At 40.4% G+C, this 22,031-nt stretch overlaps 1 protein-coding gene and 1 long non-coding RNA gene across 2 annotated transcripts; both read right to left on the bottom strand.

Annotated features, from left to right (window-relative positions):
- Positions 1–418: 418 nt before the first annotated feature.
- LOC143850870 (uncharacterized) lies at positions 419–2,962 on the bottom strand. The gene is made up of 2 exons (XR_013236085.1): positions 2,249–2,962; positions 419–953 (listed from the first exon to the last, which is right to left on the bottom strand). It is a non-coding gene; the product is annotated as an uncharacterized LOC143850870 (long non-coding RNA).
- An 8,009-nt stretch (positions 2,963–10,971) lies between these two features.
- On the bottom strand, positions 10,972–11,977 carry LOC143850204 (F-box/LRR-repeat protein At3g48880-like). Its single transcript, XM_077359469.1, has 2 exons — positions 11,631–11,977; positions 10,972–11,458 (listed from the first exon to the last, which is right to left on the bottom strand). Exons 1-2 carry the CDS (start codon positions 11,975–11,977, stop codon positions 10,972–10,974), a joined length of 834 nt encoding a protein of 277 aa, XP_077215584.1.
- Positions 11,978–22,031: the final 10,054 nt, after the last annotated feature.

Here is a 22,031-nt window from a genome sequence, read left to right on the forward strand (position 1 = left end):
CCATCCCTTTTTTACTTGGCACAACACCCTCTAGGGTAAAAGAGTAGTCATGAATAAACTAGAGGAGGCCGTCCCAAGTTAAAAGGGGGCGAATATATCACTTTCCTTTTGTGATGGTGTTTTTGGGTTAGTTTATCAATTTTTTAGGTAAATAGAAGGGCTTTTTTCCAGTCCACTTTTATGCTAAATTTCAAGTATCACTGCTTAAACTGCATCGTAGATACTCTGTTGGTGAATAGGAATAGTTAGAGATGGAAGTGGAGCAGTATCCATCCACTGGGTGGGAATGATCAACAGTAATCAAAGTTTTTCATGTTTAATTAAACTTAGAAGTAAAAGATGATCAGAATTTTAAAAACCAGTAATTAATTTTGGCCATTCACTGTCATTAAAGGTAGATATAATATCTGGACTCTGCTAAACAGAAAGATAGCATCATATAACAACCTTACTGAGCAAACATCAACAGTCACTAGTCATATCCACCCTCTGAGTTAGCACCATCTATGTCGCAGTATGAAAGTTCATAATCATCATAATCCTCCTTTTGAAGTTATGCTCCCTCGCAATTAAAGTCTCTGATATGGGAAGCTCGTTTTAAGATCTCTTTGTCCACATCAAAACCCACACAATTCTTTAGATGTAGTAACTCTAGATCCTTGCAACCCTCCAGTATGACCATCAGTTTTTCCTTGGATAGAGTGGAGGAGCTCAGATTCAAGTACTTAATCTTCGGAAGGTAAGTAGGGAAAGCAGCTGCAATTTCATCATTAAACCAACCACGAGCTTTTAGCCCAAGAAAATTCTTGCAATGGTTACTGATTTCTGAAAGGATCTCCATAATGGCGGGCGGAAATGACACATTCAGGCACAAAAATTTAAGATTCGTCCATTTACGTAGAAGATCTGGTCGAATCCACTGATGAGAAGAAAGGACTCTCACTGCAGGGCACCTACGGGCAATTGCTAAATACTCAGTGTCATATGATAGATATATGTATCCATCAATCAGACCTTTAAGTTTTCATTTTTCAATGCAGTAATAAATGTTGTTGGGCAACATGGACCTTGTGTGGAAAAAAAAACTCGAAACATCTACATTTAATTTTTTTATCAAGCTTAAACAAGAACAACAACAAATAGAAGTGCAAATAAGTTACTCCAAAATAATAAGCTGTTAGAATTGGTATTATTTATTCATTTATAATTCAACAGTTAGAATCATGTGTGGCTGACATAGCTGAGATCTTGAAACTGAGTTATAAAAGATGAAAGGTTTGGAATATAGGGATTACAGACGGTAATGAAGTACAGATCAGAGTTGTGCATCAAGGAATCAGGTTGATTGAGCAGAGCATGCTTCATAAGGTAAAACTGGAAGGTGATTCCTCGAATGTGATAAAATGGCTGAATGGTAGTCTCTTTCTCCCTTGGCATTTTGTGTTGGAGAAGTTGGGGTCAAGTAGATTTGTTCAACAATATAATATGACAAAATCAAATATCTAAGAATAAAGAATACAAAATTACCTTTGAGAAGTGTATGCAAGCAACAAAACCATATGCAAGATCTAAATCAAATATGTTAGAAATCAAAACAAATTAAAAGAGATTTGAGCGGTAAAAGCATGTTACGGAACAATGCTACCATTAAGAGGGATTATCGCCCCCACCACAATTGGTATGCAAGTGGATTCCTCTTGCGACCTATCTCCGAGATACAACACCACTATATTCATCGTTGATGGTGTGCACGCACCGGCTCGGACCTAGCGAACATGATCTATGCCGAACAAATTGCCGAAATGCTCTTGCAAAATGCTATGAAATTTGAAAAAATCAAAAGAATTGAATTGCCTCTAACTTAATTGGCCAAGGCTTTGTTCTTTAACCATGAGGTCGTAAGTTTAATTAGGGGTGCAGGTCGGATTGAGCTTTTGGTAAAAAATGAACTGGAATGAACCAAGTTGCACCCCTAGGTTCAATCCCAGCTTACCTACCAAAAAAGAAAAAAGATTTTGAGGGCCACAATCATTGGAGAAAAAAAACAGATTAGGTTGTCTGAGGAGTTAGGGGAGAATTTAGCCAGGCTGACGGTGAATGTGCCATGTTCAGGCCCAAAAAAGATTGGTGTGGACAATAAAACAAGTATCATTAGAGTAGTTTTCCAACCATTCATAATTTGGGCATTAGCATGAATTGGCGTTTGTGCAACTAAACAAGTACCAGTACTGTGTTTTTCTCTACTTACTCATCTGAAATAAAGGTCATGTCCTCTTCCGTAAGTTCATCTTGAGGAAGCATCAGTTTGACACAACTTCGACGGCTCCGACTGACTACGAATTTCACAAGACCTATGATTGAGAAAGTCTCTACAAGGTATTCTAGCTTGAATCTATTTACAAAAGGGCTGGTTTCACTCCACCACCAACGACGAAGATCAAGTTCTTCGAAATTGAGAACTTTCCAACAGAAAGGATTGGTGGATGCTTGGTACCAGGAATGACAGACGAAAGGCACCCCTAAAATCATGTCTTCAAGACCCAACCTTCCAAATATATTAACCAAACAATCCATTTCTGAATCATCCCACCTCCTATCATCCATTTGTTCCATATCTTTAATGATCAATTGGGGACAATTGCCTAGAGGAGAAGAAGGTTTTAAAGGAAAAGAGGGTAAAGAAAGCAACCAAAAGAAAAAGGATAAAGGAATAAAGGGTAAAGAAAAAGGAAAAAGAAAATGGCCTTGAAGATAGCCTATGTACGAATTGAGAATCACCCGTACTCGTAGTCCACTAAGGGGGTGAATTTAGGTAACCTTTGGCTTATTAAAGGGAAAGGTGATACAGTGCACCCTCTTTCTTTACTTAACAAAGAAGATACTTGATAATGAGGAAGGAGGGTTGATGAGACAAGTTTGAGACAGGGACTAATGAGGAAAGAGGGTTGATAAGAAAGGAAAAGGGTACACTCAGCAACAAAGAGGAGTGGAAAGTCGAGAGCTCTCAACAACAAAGAGGATTGGTTGATAATTTGTACGAGGTCTAAGTCTGGCAAGCCCAAAAGTCTTTTCAATACTGCTAGGGAACTTCGTGGAGAGCCATTTCGCTGCCCCCTTTTGCAATAGAGAATAACACAACATGTGCTAAAAAGTGAGCCTTGCTGGCTGTATGCCAAATCTACTTATTTTCCAAAAATAACAGAAAATTAGAATGACAATTTATCATGCATTACATGTGAATAAAATTCATCAATTCCTCTTTACATGGAATGAAATAGTTTGGGTAATGCAAAACCCAACTTGCCTATTAAAGTTTTCATGCCATTGTAAACATCATTTCCAATACACGATGGCAATACACCATGTTCCTTAACAAGAACAAGATATTTAAAATTTTATTGCGAATGAACTATATAACATTCCCATTCAAGTAATGAAGATTTTTTTTTCTTGGAAATAAATCATTACTCATTGCCATTAGATTCATCTGCAAGTATTTAACAAGACATGCTTATCTCTTATAGGCATTTTAGCAAACACTTGACAAGCATCAATTTTTACCCATTTACCATTATCAATTAAATAAGTGTCAAAATATTTAACTAGATAAATCGGTGTTGATATCAAAACATAAGCTACTGATTTTATGAGCCACCACAAATGATCCAAATATCAAGCCCCTATGATGATCAACCATGAATTCCCTTTTCTTTTACCAACAAACCATTAAAATTTCTTAAAATAGGAATTTAACATGTTGAGGCAATTGTATAAAGATATAATAACGAAATCCATCATCAAAGCCAAACAAGTATAATCTACTAGTTTGTGTGCCAATAACAATATTGGATCCTAAGGTACTCAACCTTTTAATTTGCTCAACCAAATAAGAGATAGGTATTTACACTAATTTAAAATAAAGTGTTTCACAAACCCCATCCATGTGATCCAGTAATTTCAATTCCAAACATCGGAAGAGTTTTAACTAAAGGATGAAAATAGCATCATACGAATTTCAACCAAGCATGTGCAATTCCAAAACTATATATAAAACTAATTATGGAACTGTTCATGTTTTTAAGAGCAAACATAAATAGATCAACAATCAATCATCATGACATGTGGCTAAAATTCATTAAAATGTTCTATTTTCTTTCGAGAAATCTGAATATATCTTTTGATTTTCGTTTGCACCAAAAATGGGTTTTTAAGAAAGCCATAGATCATAGATCAGTAACAACTCTGATCCTTATAAGAGAAGTAGTACATCTGATATAATACGATTCTCAAGACTATTGGAAAATATCCATATCTTAAGAAGCCCAAATATTATGGTTCTTAAGATTGTTGGATAAAATGGACGGATCAGATTTCTACATATCTTATAAACAAATGATGAAGAAATGATATATGGCTTAATTGAACCCCAAAAACAGAAAGTTGAAGTCAAAACAAGTTTTTCGAACCTAAAACAGGTTACTTAAACCGAAAACATGTTACTCTACCTCAAAATAGTGCAACTCGAAGCCAAACATCTATGTACTGTAAATCAAACCATAATTGAAATAAAACATGGAAAACAAATTGCACTTATCTCTTTTGATGAAAACCGTTTTGAAAAATCAGATTTGAAGAGAGAAGAGGCTGAGTCGTGCCACTGGTCACTCTCCTTAAGAATCGTATCCGCCCCCTATCGGTGCAACCGGGATCCTCGAATCGACGGTCCAAGATAAAACAGCCAAATATGGCTTTAGTCCGCGTGCACTCGCTGACTGGTCCACCCAGAATCACCTTAGAACTGTGCTCAAACACGGAAGGAAACGGATAGAAGGAGATGAAGCAAAACCAGAAAACATAACCCTTTTTATGTATAAAACTCTTTCTTTTTCTGTTTGCAAAAGCCACCCCAAACTTAGACCCCAAAATCTCTTAGCCTTACCCAAACCATATTCTCTTCTCATTTTTATAGACACCAAAGTGTATGTTGGAAAGAGCCACAATTTATGGGTATTAATGTTGAGAAAAGCCACCATTAAGAGCCCTGAACGTTTCTCTTTCAACGGTCACAACGGTCACAAATGTGACCATTGAAGATGAAACGGTTTTGCTACTTTAAGGGGTGTTATTATCGCAACCGTTTAACAATTAATGGGGTAAGATGGAAACCATTTTGGGCATTAAAAAGAATTTTTTCATTTAAACCAAAAAAAAAACACTCAAAAGTCACTAACTTTTGAAATAAGAGGGAAACCAAATTTTGAATCTTTCCCTCTAAATTTTAAAGACAAGGCAAAAGCACTTTTGACTTTTCAAATTCTTTAAAATTTCCAACAGGATTTAGCCAAAACCCACAAATCCACAACCCTTTCTTTGCTTATCAACCAAGATCGTGTTAAGAAAAATATGACAGTTGAGAGGCTAACAATGGCAAATATAATAAAGCAAATAGGCAAGCAAGCAGAAAGATAGAAGGAAAAAGAGAAACAAACAAACACATAGGATTTACGTGGTTCGGCATTGTCCCTACGTCCATTGGCGACAATCTCTTCTTCCATTATTCAACAATGAAAGCTAACAATACAAGAGAAAACATACCCTCAATCGCTACAAAGTTGTTCCACTTTGTTTTTGTTGTCTCACGTATAAGCAACAACTCAAAAGTGTCAAAACCCTAAAAGAAGAATGGGTTTTAATGTTTTGGTGGGTTTCAAATATACAAGAAACATAAAAAGGTAACTTCCCTTTTTGTTACATGGCTTCATGTACAAGCCACCCAATAAAAGTAACTTCCTTCTATTGTTACATGGCTCCACATACAAGCCACCGATTCAACATATCTTTCACACAAGAGTAGCCCCAAAAAACCCGAAAGATGAATCCAAGAGGAACCCAAGAAACTCAAAGAAGAAACCCTCTCTCTCTCTCTCTCTCTCTCTCTCTCTCTCTCTCTCTTGTTTGCCACCACAGCCCAGGAGCACAACCGAGAGCCAATTATAGGTTTTACCAAAAACCTAAAAATTTATTTCTATTTTGCCTCCTAGTGACTGTGGGAAACAAGGAAACTTTCCCAACAATCTCCACCTTGGCTTGTTTCCCAGCCCCCCCCCCCAAGGATTTTCTGTTAATATCATCACCGGTCCACAATTGTTGCAAACTGCCATTGGCCTTCTGAAATAGCAGCCACACTCTATCGAATCACCCTGATTCTAACTCTTCTTGATTCGAACAACACAACCAATGCACATGTGTAGCTGTGAATCCGTTGACTCATTTAGTCAACCTTGTAGAGAGATCTCGATCTATCCTCCCCAACATAGGACCTCTCACCTCCCCATCCTTGCAACCTAGAAACCCATCTCTGCACCAACTGCGAAAGATATGGTACTCGCGAGCATGCCACTCTGTTTCCATCCAGCCATCGAAATCTTAGGAAAATTAGCCATTGTGTCCCTTTCCAAACGATAGCATCCGATAGACTTAGTATCCATTGTCCTTTCTGGCTTCCCATCATTCAGGCCCCGTTGAACAAGCATGTCCTTCACCCTCATCTACCAAGGAAGCAACTAACCTTTTTGTTGAACATGTCAATCTTGAATTGAGTAAAAAATGATTTTACTGTCATTTCCTATCACCCTTGTTGCAAAGCTCCACCTCGAACAAGAATTTCTCAGAAATCTTTCTACCCTTCAAAGATCACTGTAACCGTAATCCAATCACGACACCCATGATCACTCAACTTGGCCTGAACGATCGCTCCAACCTTAGCTCTGATACTACTGGTTGAGAAAATATGTCCGGCAAATCCGATCCGATCATGAACAAATAAATAGATGTGTAGAAACAAAGACAAGCCACAAGATTAACATCGAGATTTTTACGTGGTTCGGCAAAGATGCCTACATCATGGGCGAAAACACGATCTTCCACCATGAGAAATCAAAATACAAGGATTGCAATGGATTTAGCCCAAACCCACAAACACACCCCTTTTCTTGCTTCTCTCGGTGAATGTATAATTTCCCTCTTAATTCTCAGATTATTGAGTGCCATTTACTATCTTGAATGGGAACACTCCCTACTGAAAATTTAGCCCAAGTGGCTACATTCTCACGCAACAGCGGTTCGCAAAATGCCTGTGTAATGGTCCGCGCTAGCAGGTACTACGAGCCCTCTGTCCCACATATCTAACCAGCTCGCGTGGGTCACTGGTTCCAGTCCCTAGCAAATCCCCTCTTAATTAGGAAAGCATAAACTTTACAACTGAAAAAGAGGAAACGACATCCGTAGAGAGGAAAAGACTATTAGACTATTGGTGAAAATTAAAGGTTTGTGGCCGTGTAGTCCCGTACGGCCCACTTCATGAGATGATCCAACCCGTTAATTTATTGGGCCACAAGCGTACATAGCTTGTGACCCAAAGGTCGTTTTCATTGGATGATCTTAACCCTGCAATCTGTAGAGGTTTCCATAATGTGCAATCTCTTTATAGATGGGAGGGTTAGGATCATCCAATGAAAAATACTTTTAGGTCACAACCTACTTACTTTATAGCCCAATAAATAAACAGTTTTGATCATCTCATGAAGTGAGCCGTACAGTCCTTTGAAAAATACTGGACCATAGGGCCATACACCATATAAAATGTCAAAATTGAAAAGCTTAAAAGGGAACGCCACCGCGGTAAAGGAAGAAATAACTAAGGTTTTAAATTTCGGTTTCGGGCGAAATTTCAGTCCTTCCCAAAACCGAAATTTCTGCCGAAATTTCTTGGTTTCGGCCAAGAATTTGGTAAAAACTCTTGAAATATCGTTTTTTAAGCCAAAATTTCAGCCGAAATTTATGTAATTTCGGTCAAAATTTGGTAAAAGATTAAAGTAATATTAATTTATCAATTATTTCGCCGAAATTTCCAAAATTTCAACCAAAATTTGATACATTTCGGAAATTTCGGTTTCAGTGCGATTTCGTTTCGGTCCAGACCGAAATCTGGATTTCGGTCAAAATTTAATACCCTGGAAATAACTAGTGCCGCATATAGAAAGGGCTAAGTAGAGATAAGATAGCATGATTTAAATAGGGCAGTGATAAATCAACCCCCTCTGTTGAAATTCCCCATTTTTACCTGTTGTGAGATACAAGTACAACGCATATACAACCGGTACTCTCTCTCCTTCTTGAACAGTAAGTGGGCCCCTACATGCTTAATCTCACAAGATTTTATTGTGCAAGACCGTGTAGTACAGTAGTTTTCAAAATGGACTATACGGCACATACCTTAGGATGATCTGACCCGTCCATTTGACGGGCCACAATATAACTAGGTTGTGCCCCAAAATCTCATTTCCATATGATGATCCTAGCCCTCTGATCTATGGAGAAACTTCATAGTATGGAAACCTCTATAGACCAAAGGGTTAGGATCATCTTATGGAAATGATTTTTTGGGCACAACCTATTTGCGTTGTGGCCATCAAATGGAATGTACATTGATGATTGTAGGGCCCATCCTATGGAAACCAAGTATTTTTTAAAATGGATGGTACGGCCTACATATACATATTAGGATGATCCAAACCGTATATTTGATGGGCCACAATGTAAATAATTTCCATAGGATGTTCCTAACCCTTTGGTCTATAGAGGTTTCCATACTATGAAGTTTATCTATAGATCGGAGGGCTAGGATCATCCTATGAAATTGAGTTTTTCGACACAACCTATTTACGTTGTGGCCCGTCAGATGCGGGTCGGATCATCCTATGGTATGTGCCGTACAGTCTATTTTAAAAAATAATGGACTGCACGGTCTTGCACCCATATAAAATCCTGTGAGGTTAAATATAGGGGGCCCACCAGCCGTTCAAGTACGTAGGGGAGAGATAGAGAGCGAGAGAGAGAGACTATGTGTTGTACGGGTTCTGGTTTCAATCTCAACACAAAGACTTTGCACTTACATACTCGAGAGATACCTAAAAATAGCAAATGCATTAACCACATAGTTGTAGTTTCCATAAGTCCTTTAGGCATCCTAAGCAACTACATAGGAACTCACCATTTGACTCTTTGATAATCTAGTTAGACACTTAGACATAAAGACTCTTGCATTTTCCATTCACAATAACTACCCGGAAGATTACAATGACTTTTCACAAAACCATACAAATATTGATTTTGATTTACTATTTCCAACATTGTCCTCTTTGTTGGAAATTTCTTTAATTTCAAGCACAAGATATTTGTTGTGATCAGTCCGGTAGGATCCCTTTTGTGGAGAGATTCATGCGAGAATACAGCTTAATAAGCCGCTTCTCATTCTGAGGCTTTTTGAAATTCGTACTAAATCGAAGCACTCTATATGTTCGATCTGAAAGATGTTACGATGGCGGACCTAACGCATCTCTCAGATGATTATCGATAACTACGCAGTAAGTACTCTTGTTTAGGCCCCATTCGTTTCAGATTGTTATAATCGATTGTGGACCCCAAACTGATTATTGGACTCCAAAGTACGTTCATTCTGGAGTCCAATAATTGGTTTGGGGTCCACAATCGGCTGCAACAATCTAAAACGAATAGGACCTTAATTGCTTGGATTTATTTTGTTTTAGATTTTGAGAACCGATTGTGAGTCTCAAACTGGACTCAAAACTATGGCCCTGCTCGTTTGAAATTATGCCAACCGATTTTGAACCCAAAACTGATTATTGTTTAATTTTGAGTCCAATAATCGGTTTTGGCCTCACAATTGGCGGGCGCAATGTTAAGCTAACAAGGCCTATATAAATAATTTTGAGTTCAATAATCGGTTCTTAAAATATAAAACCAACAAGTGCCTTGAAGGTTTCATCTTTCGGTAGCAATTGAAGGATTAGATTTTGAGTGGAAACGATAGAATTTTGGGGGGCATTTTCCTTTTTTGGTAGTAAAATTCGTTGAAGAAGGGATGGAGTTTGAGGTTTCTCTGCTGGAAATTGGGGTATTATGAATATAAATGCAGATGGGTTCTTGTGTGACTTAATCAAATTTGAAATAAATAGAAGCTCTTATGTGCTATATATTCATCTGCTCAAGTACCCTATTCAGCTAAAATTCAAGTATCACTAGTAAAACTGAGTCTTAGATAGTACTCTATTTGAGTATTTGGTATATCAGCACTTCAATGTTTTGATAAGTCATGGAAGTAGCATGTCTTTCTTTTTAATTGGCCCATTTGAAGGGCACAACGTAAATAGGTTGTGCCCCAAAATCTCATAGGATGATCCTATCCCTCCGATCTAAAGAGAAACTGCATATTACGGAAACCTCTATAGATCGGAGGGTTGTGATCATCCTATGGGAATGATTTTTGGCCCATAAAATGGATGGTTTGGATCATCCTATGGTGTAGGTCATGCATTGACATTAAGGCCCAACTGTATGCCCCACCCATATTTTTCAAAATGAAGTGTACAGTCCACACCATAGGATAATCCAAGCCGTCCATTTGATAGGCCACAACGTAAATAGGTTGCCACCAAAATCAATTCCATAGGATGATCGCAACCCTCTGATCTATAGATGTTTCCATAATATGCAGTTTCTCTCTAGATTGGAGGGCTAGGAACATCCTGTGGAAATAATTTTTGGGGACACAATTTATTTATGATGTGGCCCATCAAATGGACAGTTTGGATGATCCTATGGAGTGGGCCGTGCAGTTCATTTTGAAAAACATGGGTGGGACCTACCTTGCTAAAATATTTAAACAATTAGGCCCACCAACCGTTCATGTGTTGGAGAGAGAGGTTTGGAGTAATGTTGTACCGGTTGTGGAGTAGAAGAGAAAGGAGAGGGAGGGGGAGGGGAGGGGAGGGGATGGATAGCATTTCACTCAGACAATCCAATATCAGTACAAGTAGATAAATTATCCCAACTCCACAAAACAGAAAGATAGTACCATATAACAAACTTCTTCAACAAACATCAAGGATCCTAAATCATGATCAAAATTTTAAAATCCTCTTGTAGTTGTGAAGCTCTTTTCAAGATCCCAACGTCCACATTGAAACCCTTGCAATTAAAGTCTCTGATATGAGAAGCCTTTTTCAAGATCACTTCGTCCAAATCAAAACCCACGCAATTCCGCAGGTATAGTAACTCTAGATCCTTGCAACCCTCCAATATCACCATCAGATTTTCCTTAGATAAAAATGAGAAGCTCAGATTCAAGTACTTAATCTTCGGAAGGTAAGTAGCGAAAGCGGATGCAAGATTGTAATCTACATAACCACGTAATTGTAGGCCAACAAAATTCTTGCAATGACTGCTGATCACTTGAAGCATCTCTGTGATGGAATCTGGTATATCTTCGAGTAGTAGAATTTCCAAATGCTTCCATCTACCCAGAAGCTCTGGGTTGAATTTGCAACGTAGGCCATAGTTAAACCAAGGCAGACCAAGGCATTTCAAAGCCGGGCACCTATATTCATTAGTTGAAGGATCAGTAACATGGGTGATTCATAAATTTAAAAAATTGATCTGAGGCCGCCACGATCAAAAGTTCTCACACTCAATATATTTACAGGGCACAGAATAATCATGTTCAAGCATACAAAATGAATGGTTAGGATCATGGAGTTTTGTATACTTACTCATCTGACACATATACTATGTGCTCCAAATCGAGGTATCTGCTAGGAAACCTGAGGGCCACAGCAGATCCACGGCTACGGGCGACAACCAATTTCAGTAAGCCCATGAGTGAGAAGTTCCATATACAGTATTCTCGTATGAATCTCTCCTCAAAGGAAGGCATTTTTCTTCCCAAAAGGTTGATTGAATGGAAATCGAGAACTTTCCAGCAGAGAGGATCAGTAGATGCTTTGTACCAAGACTTGCAGACGAAAGGCACACCTAATAACATGTCTTCAAGTCCCAGCCTTCTAAACACATTAATCAAACAATCTATCTCTAAATCTTCGCATTTCCTATCCTTCATTTCTTCTCAATTGTATTGCAATCTTTGATTGAAAGAAATGTAGTGCAATTTATTATATAGAGCTGCCTTATTTATAGAGAAATACATGGGAGGAGATGCTAGCTATCACCAAGAATGAATGAAATTCGTCAATGTAAAAACAATGCATGCATGATGGTATTTTAGTAGCATTGGGAAGATGGAAAGACATTTTGGTTTTTGGAAGATAGAAATACTCTATTGGAATTAGACCTGGCAAACGCGACCCGTGCCCGTGGGTCGACCCGTCCCACCCGCAAATTTGCGGGCACGGGTCTGAGTTTTAGTGACCCGTCAAAACTAACCCGCGGGTGACCCAACCCGCAAAAACACGGGTCGGATCGGGTCAACCCGCGGGCACCCGCATTTTTAAGGGTGGTCATTTTGTTATGCTAATCTAGTTAGATGGCTTTTTTTCCTAATGCGAAGGATGGTGATTTTGTCATGCTAATATATTTTTTAAGGGTTTGATGCCTGAATAGGTTATGGCTAGCACCATAGGTTGATCCCAACCCTCCGATTTGAATGTTAGAGGGTTGATCACTTGATCCTAACCCTCTATAGATCGGAGGGTTAGGATCAACCTATTGAAATGATTTTTGGGGCAACACCTATTTAGCATGTGGGCTATCTAATGGACGGTTTGGATCATCCCACAGTGCCGGCCATACCGCCCTCATCAAAATCCAATGATAACATTTCCCAAAATAAGTAACTGTTTGAATTTGCGGGTGACCTGCGGGTTGACCCGGCCCACCCGCGGGCCACGCGGGTCACCTAAATTCTGACCCGCAAAAATGCGGGTCACTTCCTCACCCGACCCGTGTGACCCGCACCCGCATCACACGCGAGTTGACCCGGCCCGACCCACCTGTTTGCCAGGTCTAGTTGGAATCACACCTTGGTCATTGGAAGAAAGAAAGGGTCTGTTGGAATCAGGCACTTTCATAATTGAGATATATGTAGAGGGTCGTTGGCGTAGATAGCCGAGAAAGAAACTGCAAATTAACATGTGAGAACATTATTCATGCCAAAAAAAATGGCATTCACATGTGGGAACATTATTCATGCGAAAAAAATGTATGCTTTTTTATGATTAAACATTGGGAAAACCCGATGAAAACCTATCTACTGTAATCCCTCTAAAAATGTATGCTTTTAATTATTTCGTTTACCCATTTTACCCTTAGTTGTAGATAACTTAGTAATCCCTCAAATCACTCACTTCAACAATAAAGGCAACTTTAATTCGTCTAAAAGTATATCTATTATTGGAGCAATGATAGATATAAGGGAGCCCTTGCATAAAGAGCGGCGAAAGGGCTCGTGGTTGGATCCACATCTTCAAATGTAATTGATTTTTCTTTTTCAACCAATTTTAAAATGTAACTGAAAATGACGTGGATCCAATGAAGAGCTCTTTTACCGCTCTTTATGCAAGGGCTTCCTTGTATCTATCATTGCCCCTATTTATAAAGGCAACATCTCTGTACTATGAGATCTTATATAGTGTCAGCAGGTATGGTTCATTATTTTTCAAAAAGTATTGTACGGCCTCACTTTAGTATGATCCAAACATTTCCATAAATTTTGTTTTGTATGTATCCTTTCTCTCATCATAACAAACATTTCCCAATGCATTTCCTAAATGCCCGCCTATTTTTTTTCCTTTTACCTGTATCCGTGTTGGTTTGGTGCATTGATTTGCTTGCTAGCTTAAAAATAAAAATCCAGGTTTCTAGCTGCCTCGTTGGGAAATTGGAAGTTGGAAGTTGGGATAAAGTAAGATTTACAGACTAAATATTGGAAGCTTTTTGTTTAAGTTCAAGGCTTTTAGGGTTGGTAAAGAAGGATAAGATGTCATCTAATTAGGCGAGGTTTCTTGTTTGGGGATCAAAGATTGTTGAAGGCAGTTTGAGTTTTGAGGTTTCTCAACTAGAAACTGGGGTTTTCTGATTATAAATGCAGAGGTTCTTGCAGCAGTGTAGCTCTTTTTTGGTAATTAGAAGCTCCTCTGTATATTTTATACTCGGCTAAAATTCAAGTATCAATGCTTTAACTGAGTTTTAGATATTCTACTTGGTGAATAGGAATAGTTGGAGATGAAAGTACAGTAACATCCATCCTATGCATAGGACTAATTAACTACAATCTATGGTTTTCATCGAAAAAAACCAGACCGGCAGGGTGGGTTGCATTCTTAGAGATGAAGAGAGTAACTATTAACCACGTTGGGGTGAAGGACTCTAGCGAGGCTGTGGGAGCGGAGCTTAAGGGCATCAGGATCTAATAAGATAGTGTTTTACACACCCTAATAGTGGAGGAAGACTCCTTAAACACTATTAGAAGGGTGGATAGTACCAGGCTTATCGTGGAGGTTCGTGGAGTTGATTGATAAGATTAAAGACAGCCTGAAGGCTAATATTATCTCGTTTCAGCATATCTGTTGCTCGGCTAATAGTGATGCGGATCTGCTCGCCATAGCTGAGCTGGGGTGAATCAGGAGCCTCTGGAGAGTTTTTTATTACCCTCCTCTCTGAGAGTGTCACATAGTCCATCTATGGTTTTGATTTTTTCCTCTGTACATTTGACCTCCTCGGTCCAAGGACAAGCCCCTCCTCTCTGATAAATCTAAACCAGTTCAGAAAAAAAAAATCTATTGTATTCATATTTAATTAAAAGGCAAATAAAAAATTGAACAGAATTAACACACAAGTATAATTTCATTTTCACTATCAAATGCTAGAAAAAGTAGACAAAGAACCTCGACACCGCAAAACAAAATGCTCATACCACGTAAGAATCTTCTTCAGAAAACATCAGCAATCACACAAGTATTACATTTTGACCATCCAATATCCAAGAAAAAACAAAAAAAAGAGTTGATAAAGAACCTGGATACCGCGAAACCTGGATACCGCGAAACAAAAAGATACCACCACATAACATTCTTCTTGAGAAAACATCAACGATCACCAGTCATATATTTCGACCATCTGGTTAGGTGCCATTTATGATGTTGCATGTGATACATATTTTGTACTGCATAGATGTCCTCATATGGTTCTGAACTCTCGTAATTGAAGTTTCTGATATGAGCAGCTCTTTCCAGTATCTCATCATCAACAAAAAATCCCATGCATCTTTGTATATCAAGTGTCTGTAGCTCCTTGCAACCCTCCAATATCACCATCAGAATTTCGTTAGATATAAAGGAGAAGCTCAGGTTTAAGAACTTTTTGGAAGCAAAGTAACGATTGCGGATACAATACTGTCTTCAAACCAACAATATGCACTCAGGCCAACAAAATTCTTGCAATGTTTGTTGATTACTTCAAGGATCTTTGTAATCTTGAATGGCATCTCTCGCAGCAGTAGGATTTCCAAATGCCCCCACTTACCCACAAGTTCCGTCGGGAATGAGTGAGGCATCAAACTCAAATTAGAAGGCAGAGCAAGGCATTTCAAAGCCGGGCACCTATATGCATTAGTTAAATATTCAGTACCATGTGTGATGTTAGAAGGTATTAGAAGATGTATTATATGGTGTTACATAGCCTAAGGGCATAGTGGTCATTTGTATGTTCTCTTTCTATATATATCAAAGTAAGGGGAACTGGGCTTCACTTCTTCTTTTTCTCTTCCTCTCATTCTCTAACATGGTATTAGAGCCCTAGGGGTTTTTGTGCCTTAGGGACCACTGGAGAAGCCCCTCTTCTCCTTCTTTCCTCCATTCTCTCCCCCACACCACCCCCCACCAAATCCCTCTCCCAGCCCCTCTCCCTCGCCCCACCTCCTCCCTACGTTGCCCAAACCCTCTCCCTCACCCCACTTCCTCCCTCCCTCCCATCCAATCCCGCCCCACTTGCGCCTCTTCCTCTTTATTTTTCCCAACCCCTCTCTTTCTCTCCTTCTCCCTCAAAACTCTCTCTCTCTCTTTCTTCCCATTGTTCACCCTCCCTTCTTATCCCTCATAAATCCTTAAACCCTTAACCCCCCTTCCTAAGTTTCTAACCCTCTTTCTCTCTATGGTCTAAATTTATTTCCCTCTTCTTTTCTTCTTTGTTTGCGACTTTGACCTTTCATCTTCTCCATTTATGCCCTAGAGGCCATATTCTGTCTTCGTTTTCTCCTCTCATCCGTCGGAGTCGCGCCACATTATCTCGCCACACATAGTGGTCTCTTTACGCCCTAGAGGCATTCTCCTTTCCATTCTCTCTTGCCTTGCCGTCATGTGATGTGTCTATTTCACCTTTGTTCCTTCTATAGAGCTCTCTCCTATAGAAAATTCCTCTGTCAGATAACCCCCCTTCATGGGTGTCCCTCTCACACACACGGCTTCTTCTTCTTCTACGCATATTTCCTCTTCATCGGGTGATGCCTCCTTCCTCCCAATGACCACTGTCAAACTTGATGGTTCCAATTACATGAATTGGAAAGTGGCGGCGGACGTTTATCTCATTGCCAAAAGGAAGGTCTACACCATACGTCGTGACCCTCCTGCGGCTTCAGATCCTACCTATGAGCAGTGGGAGATAGATGATGCTCATATCCGTAGTTTACTCTGGCAGAGTATGATCCCACAGATTTCAGGGACTATGATGCAGCTTCCGACTGCAAAGAGGATTTGGGATCATACTGCAGTTATATTTTCCAGCGTAGGTAACCTCTCCCGCATTTGTGCCACATATTCTGAGTAGATGCATCTTCGGCGTGGCGACACCCCTCTTTCTACATACTATGGCCAATTCGTCTCTCACTGTCAGCAGCTCGATGTTTTCATGCCCTTGATGCAGACTTGGCCGTAGCCGCCCAGCAGCGGGATCAGCTTCGAGTTGTTCAGTTTCTTGAGACCTTTGGCCCTGAGTTTATGTCTTTTCGCCAACAGATTTATGGTTCTGGTACTATGCCTTCCCTCGAGGAGGTCTATCAGCGGGCTCAGCAGTGTCTCGGTGCAGCCTCTCTTACTCATGTTGTTTTTTAAGGTCCTGCTACAGCGGCATATGCCACAGGAGATCGGTCTGCCCGTGGTGGTGGGACGTTTGGCCGAGGCTGTGGCCGTGACCGTGACTCTAGCCGTGACTCTGGTGGTAGGGGGTATAGTGGCCGCCCTCGTCCATATTGTACACATTGCCGGCGCAAGAGCCACCGTGATGAGACCTGTTATGTGCTACATCCTGAGCGTCGTCCCCTGCAGCCATCTCATTTTGGGCGATCAGCGCATCTTTCTACTCTCGATGACTCTGACCCTCGAGCATCTTCCTCCGGCTCCAGTCCAGCTGCACCATCTTTCACTCAGGCCAACTATGATGAGCTCCAGCACCTACGCTTGGCCTCCCACCCTCCCAATGCTGGCTTTGCATAGCCAGGTAGCACCCATGCCTCTCTTCTCAGTAGCTCGAGCTCCTGGATCATCAATTCGGGAGCCTAGAACCATGTGACAGGTACTTCATCATCACTCAATTCTTTTAGCCCTCTTTCATCTCAATCTATGACCCTCGTTGATGGCTGCACTACTCCCATTTCTGGTACTGGGAGTACCTCTCCCTATCGTGGTCTTACCCTCTCCTCTGTTCTTTGTGTTCCCCAATCTCTATTCAACTTACTTTCAGTCAGTCAGCTTACTAAATCTCTTAACTGCTATGTCTCATTTTATCCATCTTACTGCTTATTTCAGGATCATGCGACTGGGAGGCGATTGGTAGAGGACGTGAGGTAGATGGGCTGTATCGTTTGGATGGTGTTACCACCCGTACCATTTTACAAAGCTCTGTTGACGCTTACCAGTGGCACTGCCACCTTGGTCATCCATGCATTGAGCGCTTACGGTGCACTTCTATAGTTTCTGTTCCTATTTAGTCTTTTCAGTGCGAGGCCTGTAAACTTGAAAAACACTACCGTGTGTCTTTTCCTTCTAGGCTTGTTAGTCGGGCCTCGCACCCTTTTGCTTTAGTGCACTCTGATGTATGGGGTCCCATGAGAACTCCTATTTTTTTATATAAACATTTTGTTATTTTCATTAATGACAATTCTCGCATGACTTGGTTGTATTTGCTTCGAGATCGTTCTGAGGTTTGCTCTGCTTTTCGTACTTTTCATTCTGAGGTTACAAATCAGTTTGATTGTACCCTCAAATGCTTGCGCACAGATAATGCTCAAGAATATTTCTCCACTACCCATGGGTTCCAGGATTTTCTTTCCAGTCGGGGTATTATCCACCAGTCTTCCTGTCCTCACACCTCTCAGAAGAATGATGTGGCTGAAATGAAGATGCGATCTTTACTCGATGGGGCTCGCTCTCTTCTTATTCAGATGCGAGTTCCCAAGAGCTATTAGGGTGATGCTGTTCTTACTGCATGTCATCTTGCCAACTGGCTTCCATCATCAGTTCTTGGTGGCTCTTCCCCCTTTGCTTTGTTATACCCTGGTCATGACCCCTTTCCTATCACCCCTAGGATCTTTGGGTGTGTGTTTTGTTCACCACCTTGGTCCTGGCTTCGATAAGCTGGACCCTCGGGCTGAACGGTGCATCTTTCTTGGGTACTCCCGTACCTAGAAAGGTATCGCTGTTACAGTCCTCGTCTGCGTCGGTCTTTTGGGTCTGCCGATGTCACATTCGTCGAGTCCGAGTCCTACTTTGTGTCTTCTCATGAGACTCCTTCCACAGCTCCTGAGTTGGACCTTTCTCTTCCCCTCCCAGCCCTTCTGGCTCGTCTCCTCTCCCCTCCTGTATTGGTTCCTGAAACTACTCCTGTCTCTTCACTATAGGCTCCTGAGGCTACTAAGGCTCCTCCTCCCGCTCCTACGCAGACGTATCCTCGTCGGCCGAGATCTACAGCTCATCCTCCTCGGCCCGTGCCCTCGCCCTTGCAGCCAGAGATCCCACCCTCCACATCTCAGGTACCCATTTCCCCTAGATTCTCCCATTGCTTCTCGTACTCGTTCTCACAGTACTGCTCATCATATTTCCTTTGTTGTTTCAAATGATTCTCTCACCCCTATGTTTTAGAGTTTTGTTTCCTCTTTGTTCTCTATTTCTTTGCCACAGTCTTTACCAGCTGCTCTTGATCATCCAAGATGGCGTGCGGCCATGGATCTTGAGATGCAGGCCCTCCAGGCCAATCAGACATGGGAGTTAGTTCCTCTTCTTCCTGGGGCTCGTCCAGTTGGTTTCCGCTGGATTTATGCCGTCAAACACTTACCTGACGGTACTGTTGAGCGCCTTAAAGCGCAGTTGGTGACCAAAGGATATACTCAGACCTTTGGTATTGATTATTTAGAGACTTTCTCGCCGGTTGCTAAGATCCCGTCAGTTCGAGTGCTATCTCTTGTCGTTACACATGACTGGCCTCTACATCAGTTAGATGTCAAGAACGCCTTCTTACATGGTGAGCTTACTGAGGAGGTGTATATGGAGCAACCTCCTGGATATATTGCTCAGGGGGAGATGTCTTCCTCAGTATGTTGGCTACAGAGGTCTATATATAGCCTCAAACAGTTCCCTAGAGCCTGGTTTGGACAATTCAGTGATGTTATCATGTGATATGGCATGATGCAATGTGCAGTTGATCACTCCGTCTTCAGTTCTCATTCAACTGCTGATTATGTGCTATTGATAGTATATGTCGACGACATCATCATTACAGGCAATGATTCAGAGGGGATACACAGACTGAAAACCTTCTTGTAGAAAGAGTTTTCAACTAAAGATTTGAGTCGTCTCAGATACTTTCTTGGCATTGAGGTTGCATATTCTACTAGAGGTCTCTCCCTCTCACAGAGAAAATATGTTCTAGATCTTCTTGAGGAGACAGGTCACCTTGGAGTGAAACCTGCGTCTGCTCCCATGAACTCAAATGGAAAACTTCTACCGGAAGGAGATTTATTAGATGACTCTGGCAGATACAGGAGTCTGGTGGGTAAGCTCATATATCTTGCAGTCACTCGTCCAGATATATCTTTGTTGTTGGTGCAGTCAGCCAACATATGAGCTCACCCCGTACTTCTTACTAGGCAACAGTGATTCAGATTCTTCGCTACTTGAAAGGAGCGCAAGGTAAAAGCCTCTTATTCAAGAAGCATGGTCATACCAGAGTAAAAGGCTTCTGTGATGCGGACTGGGCAGGATCTCCAGCAGATAGAAGATCCACCACTGGATATTGCACCTTTGTTGACGGCAATCTAGTGTCATGAAAAAGTAAGAAGCAGGACATAGTTTCCAAGTCGAGTGCCGAATCAGAGTATTGTGCTATATCTCATACAAGTGGAGAGCTTATTTGGTTACGTTCTCTCCTTTCAGAGATTGATTTCTCTTCATCTGCTCCAGCTCGGCTTTATTGTGACAATAAAGCTGTTGTTATTCATATAGCTACCAATCCGGTCTTTCATGAGAGAACCAAGCATATAGAGGTTGATTGCCACTTCATTCGCCAGAGGATACAAAGAGGCGAGATTCATGTTTCTTTCACGAGATCAGCTGATCAGTTAGCTGATGTATTCACAAAGCCCTTAAGCTATACAAAATTGAGTGACATATGTAACAGGCTTGGAATGTACAATATATACATTCCAGCTTGAGGGAGAGTGTTAGAAGGTATTAGAAGATGTATTATATAGTGTTACATAGCCTAAGGGCATAGTGGTCATTTGTATGTTCTCTTTCTATATATATCAAAGTAAGGGGAAGTTGGCTTCACTTCTTCTTTTTCTCTTGTTCTCATTCTCTAGCTTCACTTCTTCCTTTTCTCTTCTCCTCATTCTCTAACATGTGATTTATATATAAAAAAATGATCTAATTAAATATTCACAAACGTGTTCGGTCAATGTAAAGTTTCTAATTAAGCTGTTTTTATTTTTAATTGGTTAGTAAAGGGTATTAGTTTCTTATTTGAGGTAGGGTACTTTCTTTGAATGTAGGCTTTATAGAGTGCTTAGGTGCTCCAGATGGTAGGAGATTTTGGCGCTTCTAAATTAATTAGAAAGATCCAAGGCAAGTGGATGAAATTCCCTGAATTTGCAGGCTTCAGGTATATTCTGGAAAAATATATGAATATGAATTTTTATAAGCCTGGGTGCATTTCTTTATTAGGAAAATATTGAATTTTTATAAGCTTCGACAAAGCAGATTTTATTTATTTATTTTAAATGATTCGAGAAAGCAGATTTTGGGTTCGAGAAACAGAGTGCAGACCAAATTTTATATATAAAGAGAGAAGAGATTTAAAAAAATAAAAAAACGAGGATTAGCCGCCTTGCCTCGAGAACAAAAACCAGGGAAAACACTAGAAAATCAAAATGTTCAAAAGCATACAAAATGAATGGTTTGGATCATTATACAAGTGGTTGTTTTGAATACTTACTCATCTGAAACATAAATCATGTCCTCCAAATCGACACCTTCATAAGGAAAAAGGAGCACCACAGCGGATCCACTGCTACGAGTTACAACCAATTTCAGTAAGCCCTTGAATGAGAAGTTCTTTACACGATATTCTCCCATAAACCTCTCCTCAAACTCCTTTGCCATAAGGTTGATAGAAGTGAAATCGAGAACTTTCCAGAAAAGAGGATTAGTAGATGCTTTATACCAAGAAAGGCAAACAAAAGTCATACCTAATACCATGTCTTCAAGACCCAACCTTCCAAACACATTAAGTAAACAATCCATCCCCAAATTTTCCCATTTCCTATCCTCCATTTCTTCTCAATCGTCTTGCTATAAACGAAAGCAATGTAGGGCAAACGGGCACATTGGCTACTGAGATATACGAATGGACTACTATAAATACCCTTACAATTGCTTGAGAGATACTATTCACCTTGGGAATATAAAAAAGTGCAGTGTGGAGTAGCAGGGCGGCGGGAACTGCCCTATAAAAATACTATTATAAGCAGCCGAATGTCCTTGGGAAGATAAGCATCCATGACAGTTGAGGGTGTCTGTCACTTGCCTTTTTCTGGAAAACGTTTTTTTAGAAATATTTTTCAGCTCTAAAATTTGATTTTGCCACCCAATAGCATGGCACTTGACAACAAT

Source organism: Tasmannia lanceolata, unplaced genomic scaffold (genome assembly GCF_043159265.1).
Source record: "Tasmannia lanceolata isolate RefF3 unplaced genomic scaffold, GAP_Taslan_0.1 ptg000018l, whole genome shotgun sequence".
Classification (NCBI taxonomy): Eukaryota; Viridiplantae; Streptophyta; class Magnoliopsida; order Canellales; family Winteraceae; genus Tasmannia; species Tasmannia lanceolata.

Bases quoted from the DNA above. Each gene is read 5' to 3' on its own strand.
- LOC143850204 (XM_077359469.1), bottom strand. From the start codon at position 11,977: ATGAAGGATAGGAAATGCGAAGATTTAGAGATAGATTGTTTGATTAAT. The intron at 11,459-11,630 runs GTAAGTATACAA...TAATGAATATAG, and splicing joins ATAGTATATGTGTCAGATGA to GTGCCCGGCTTTGAAATGCC.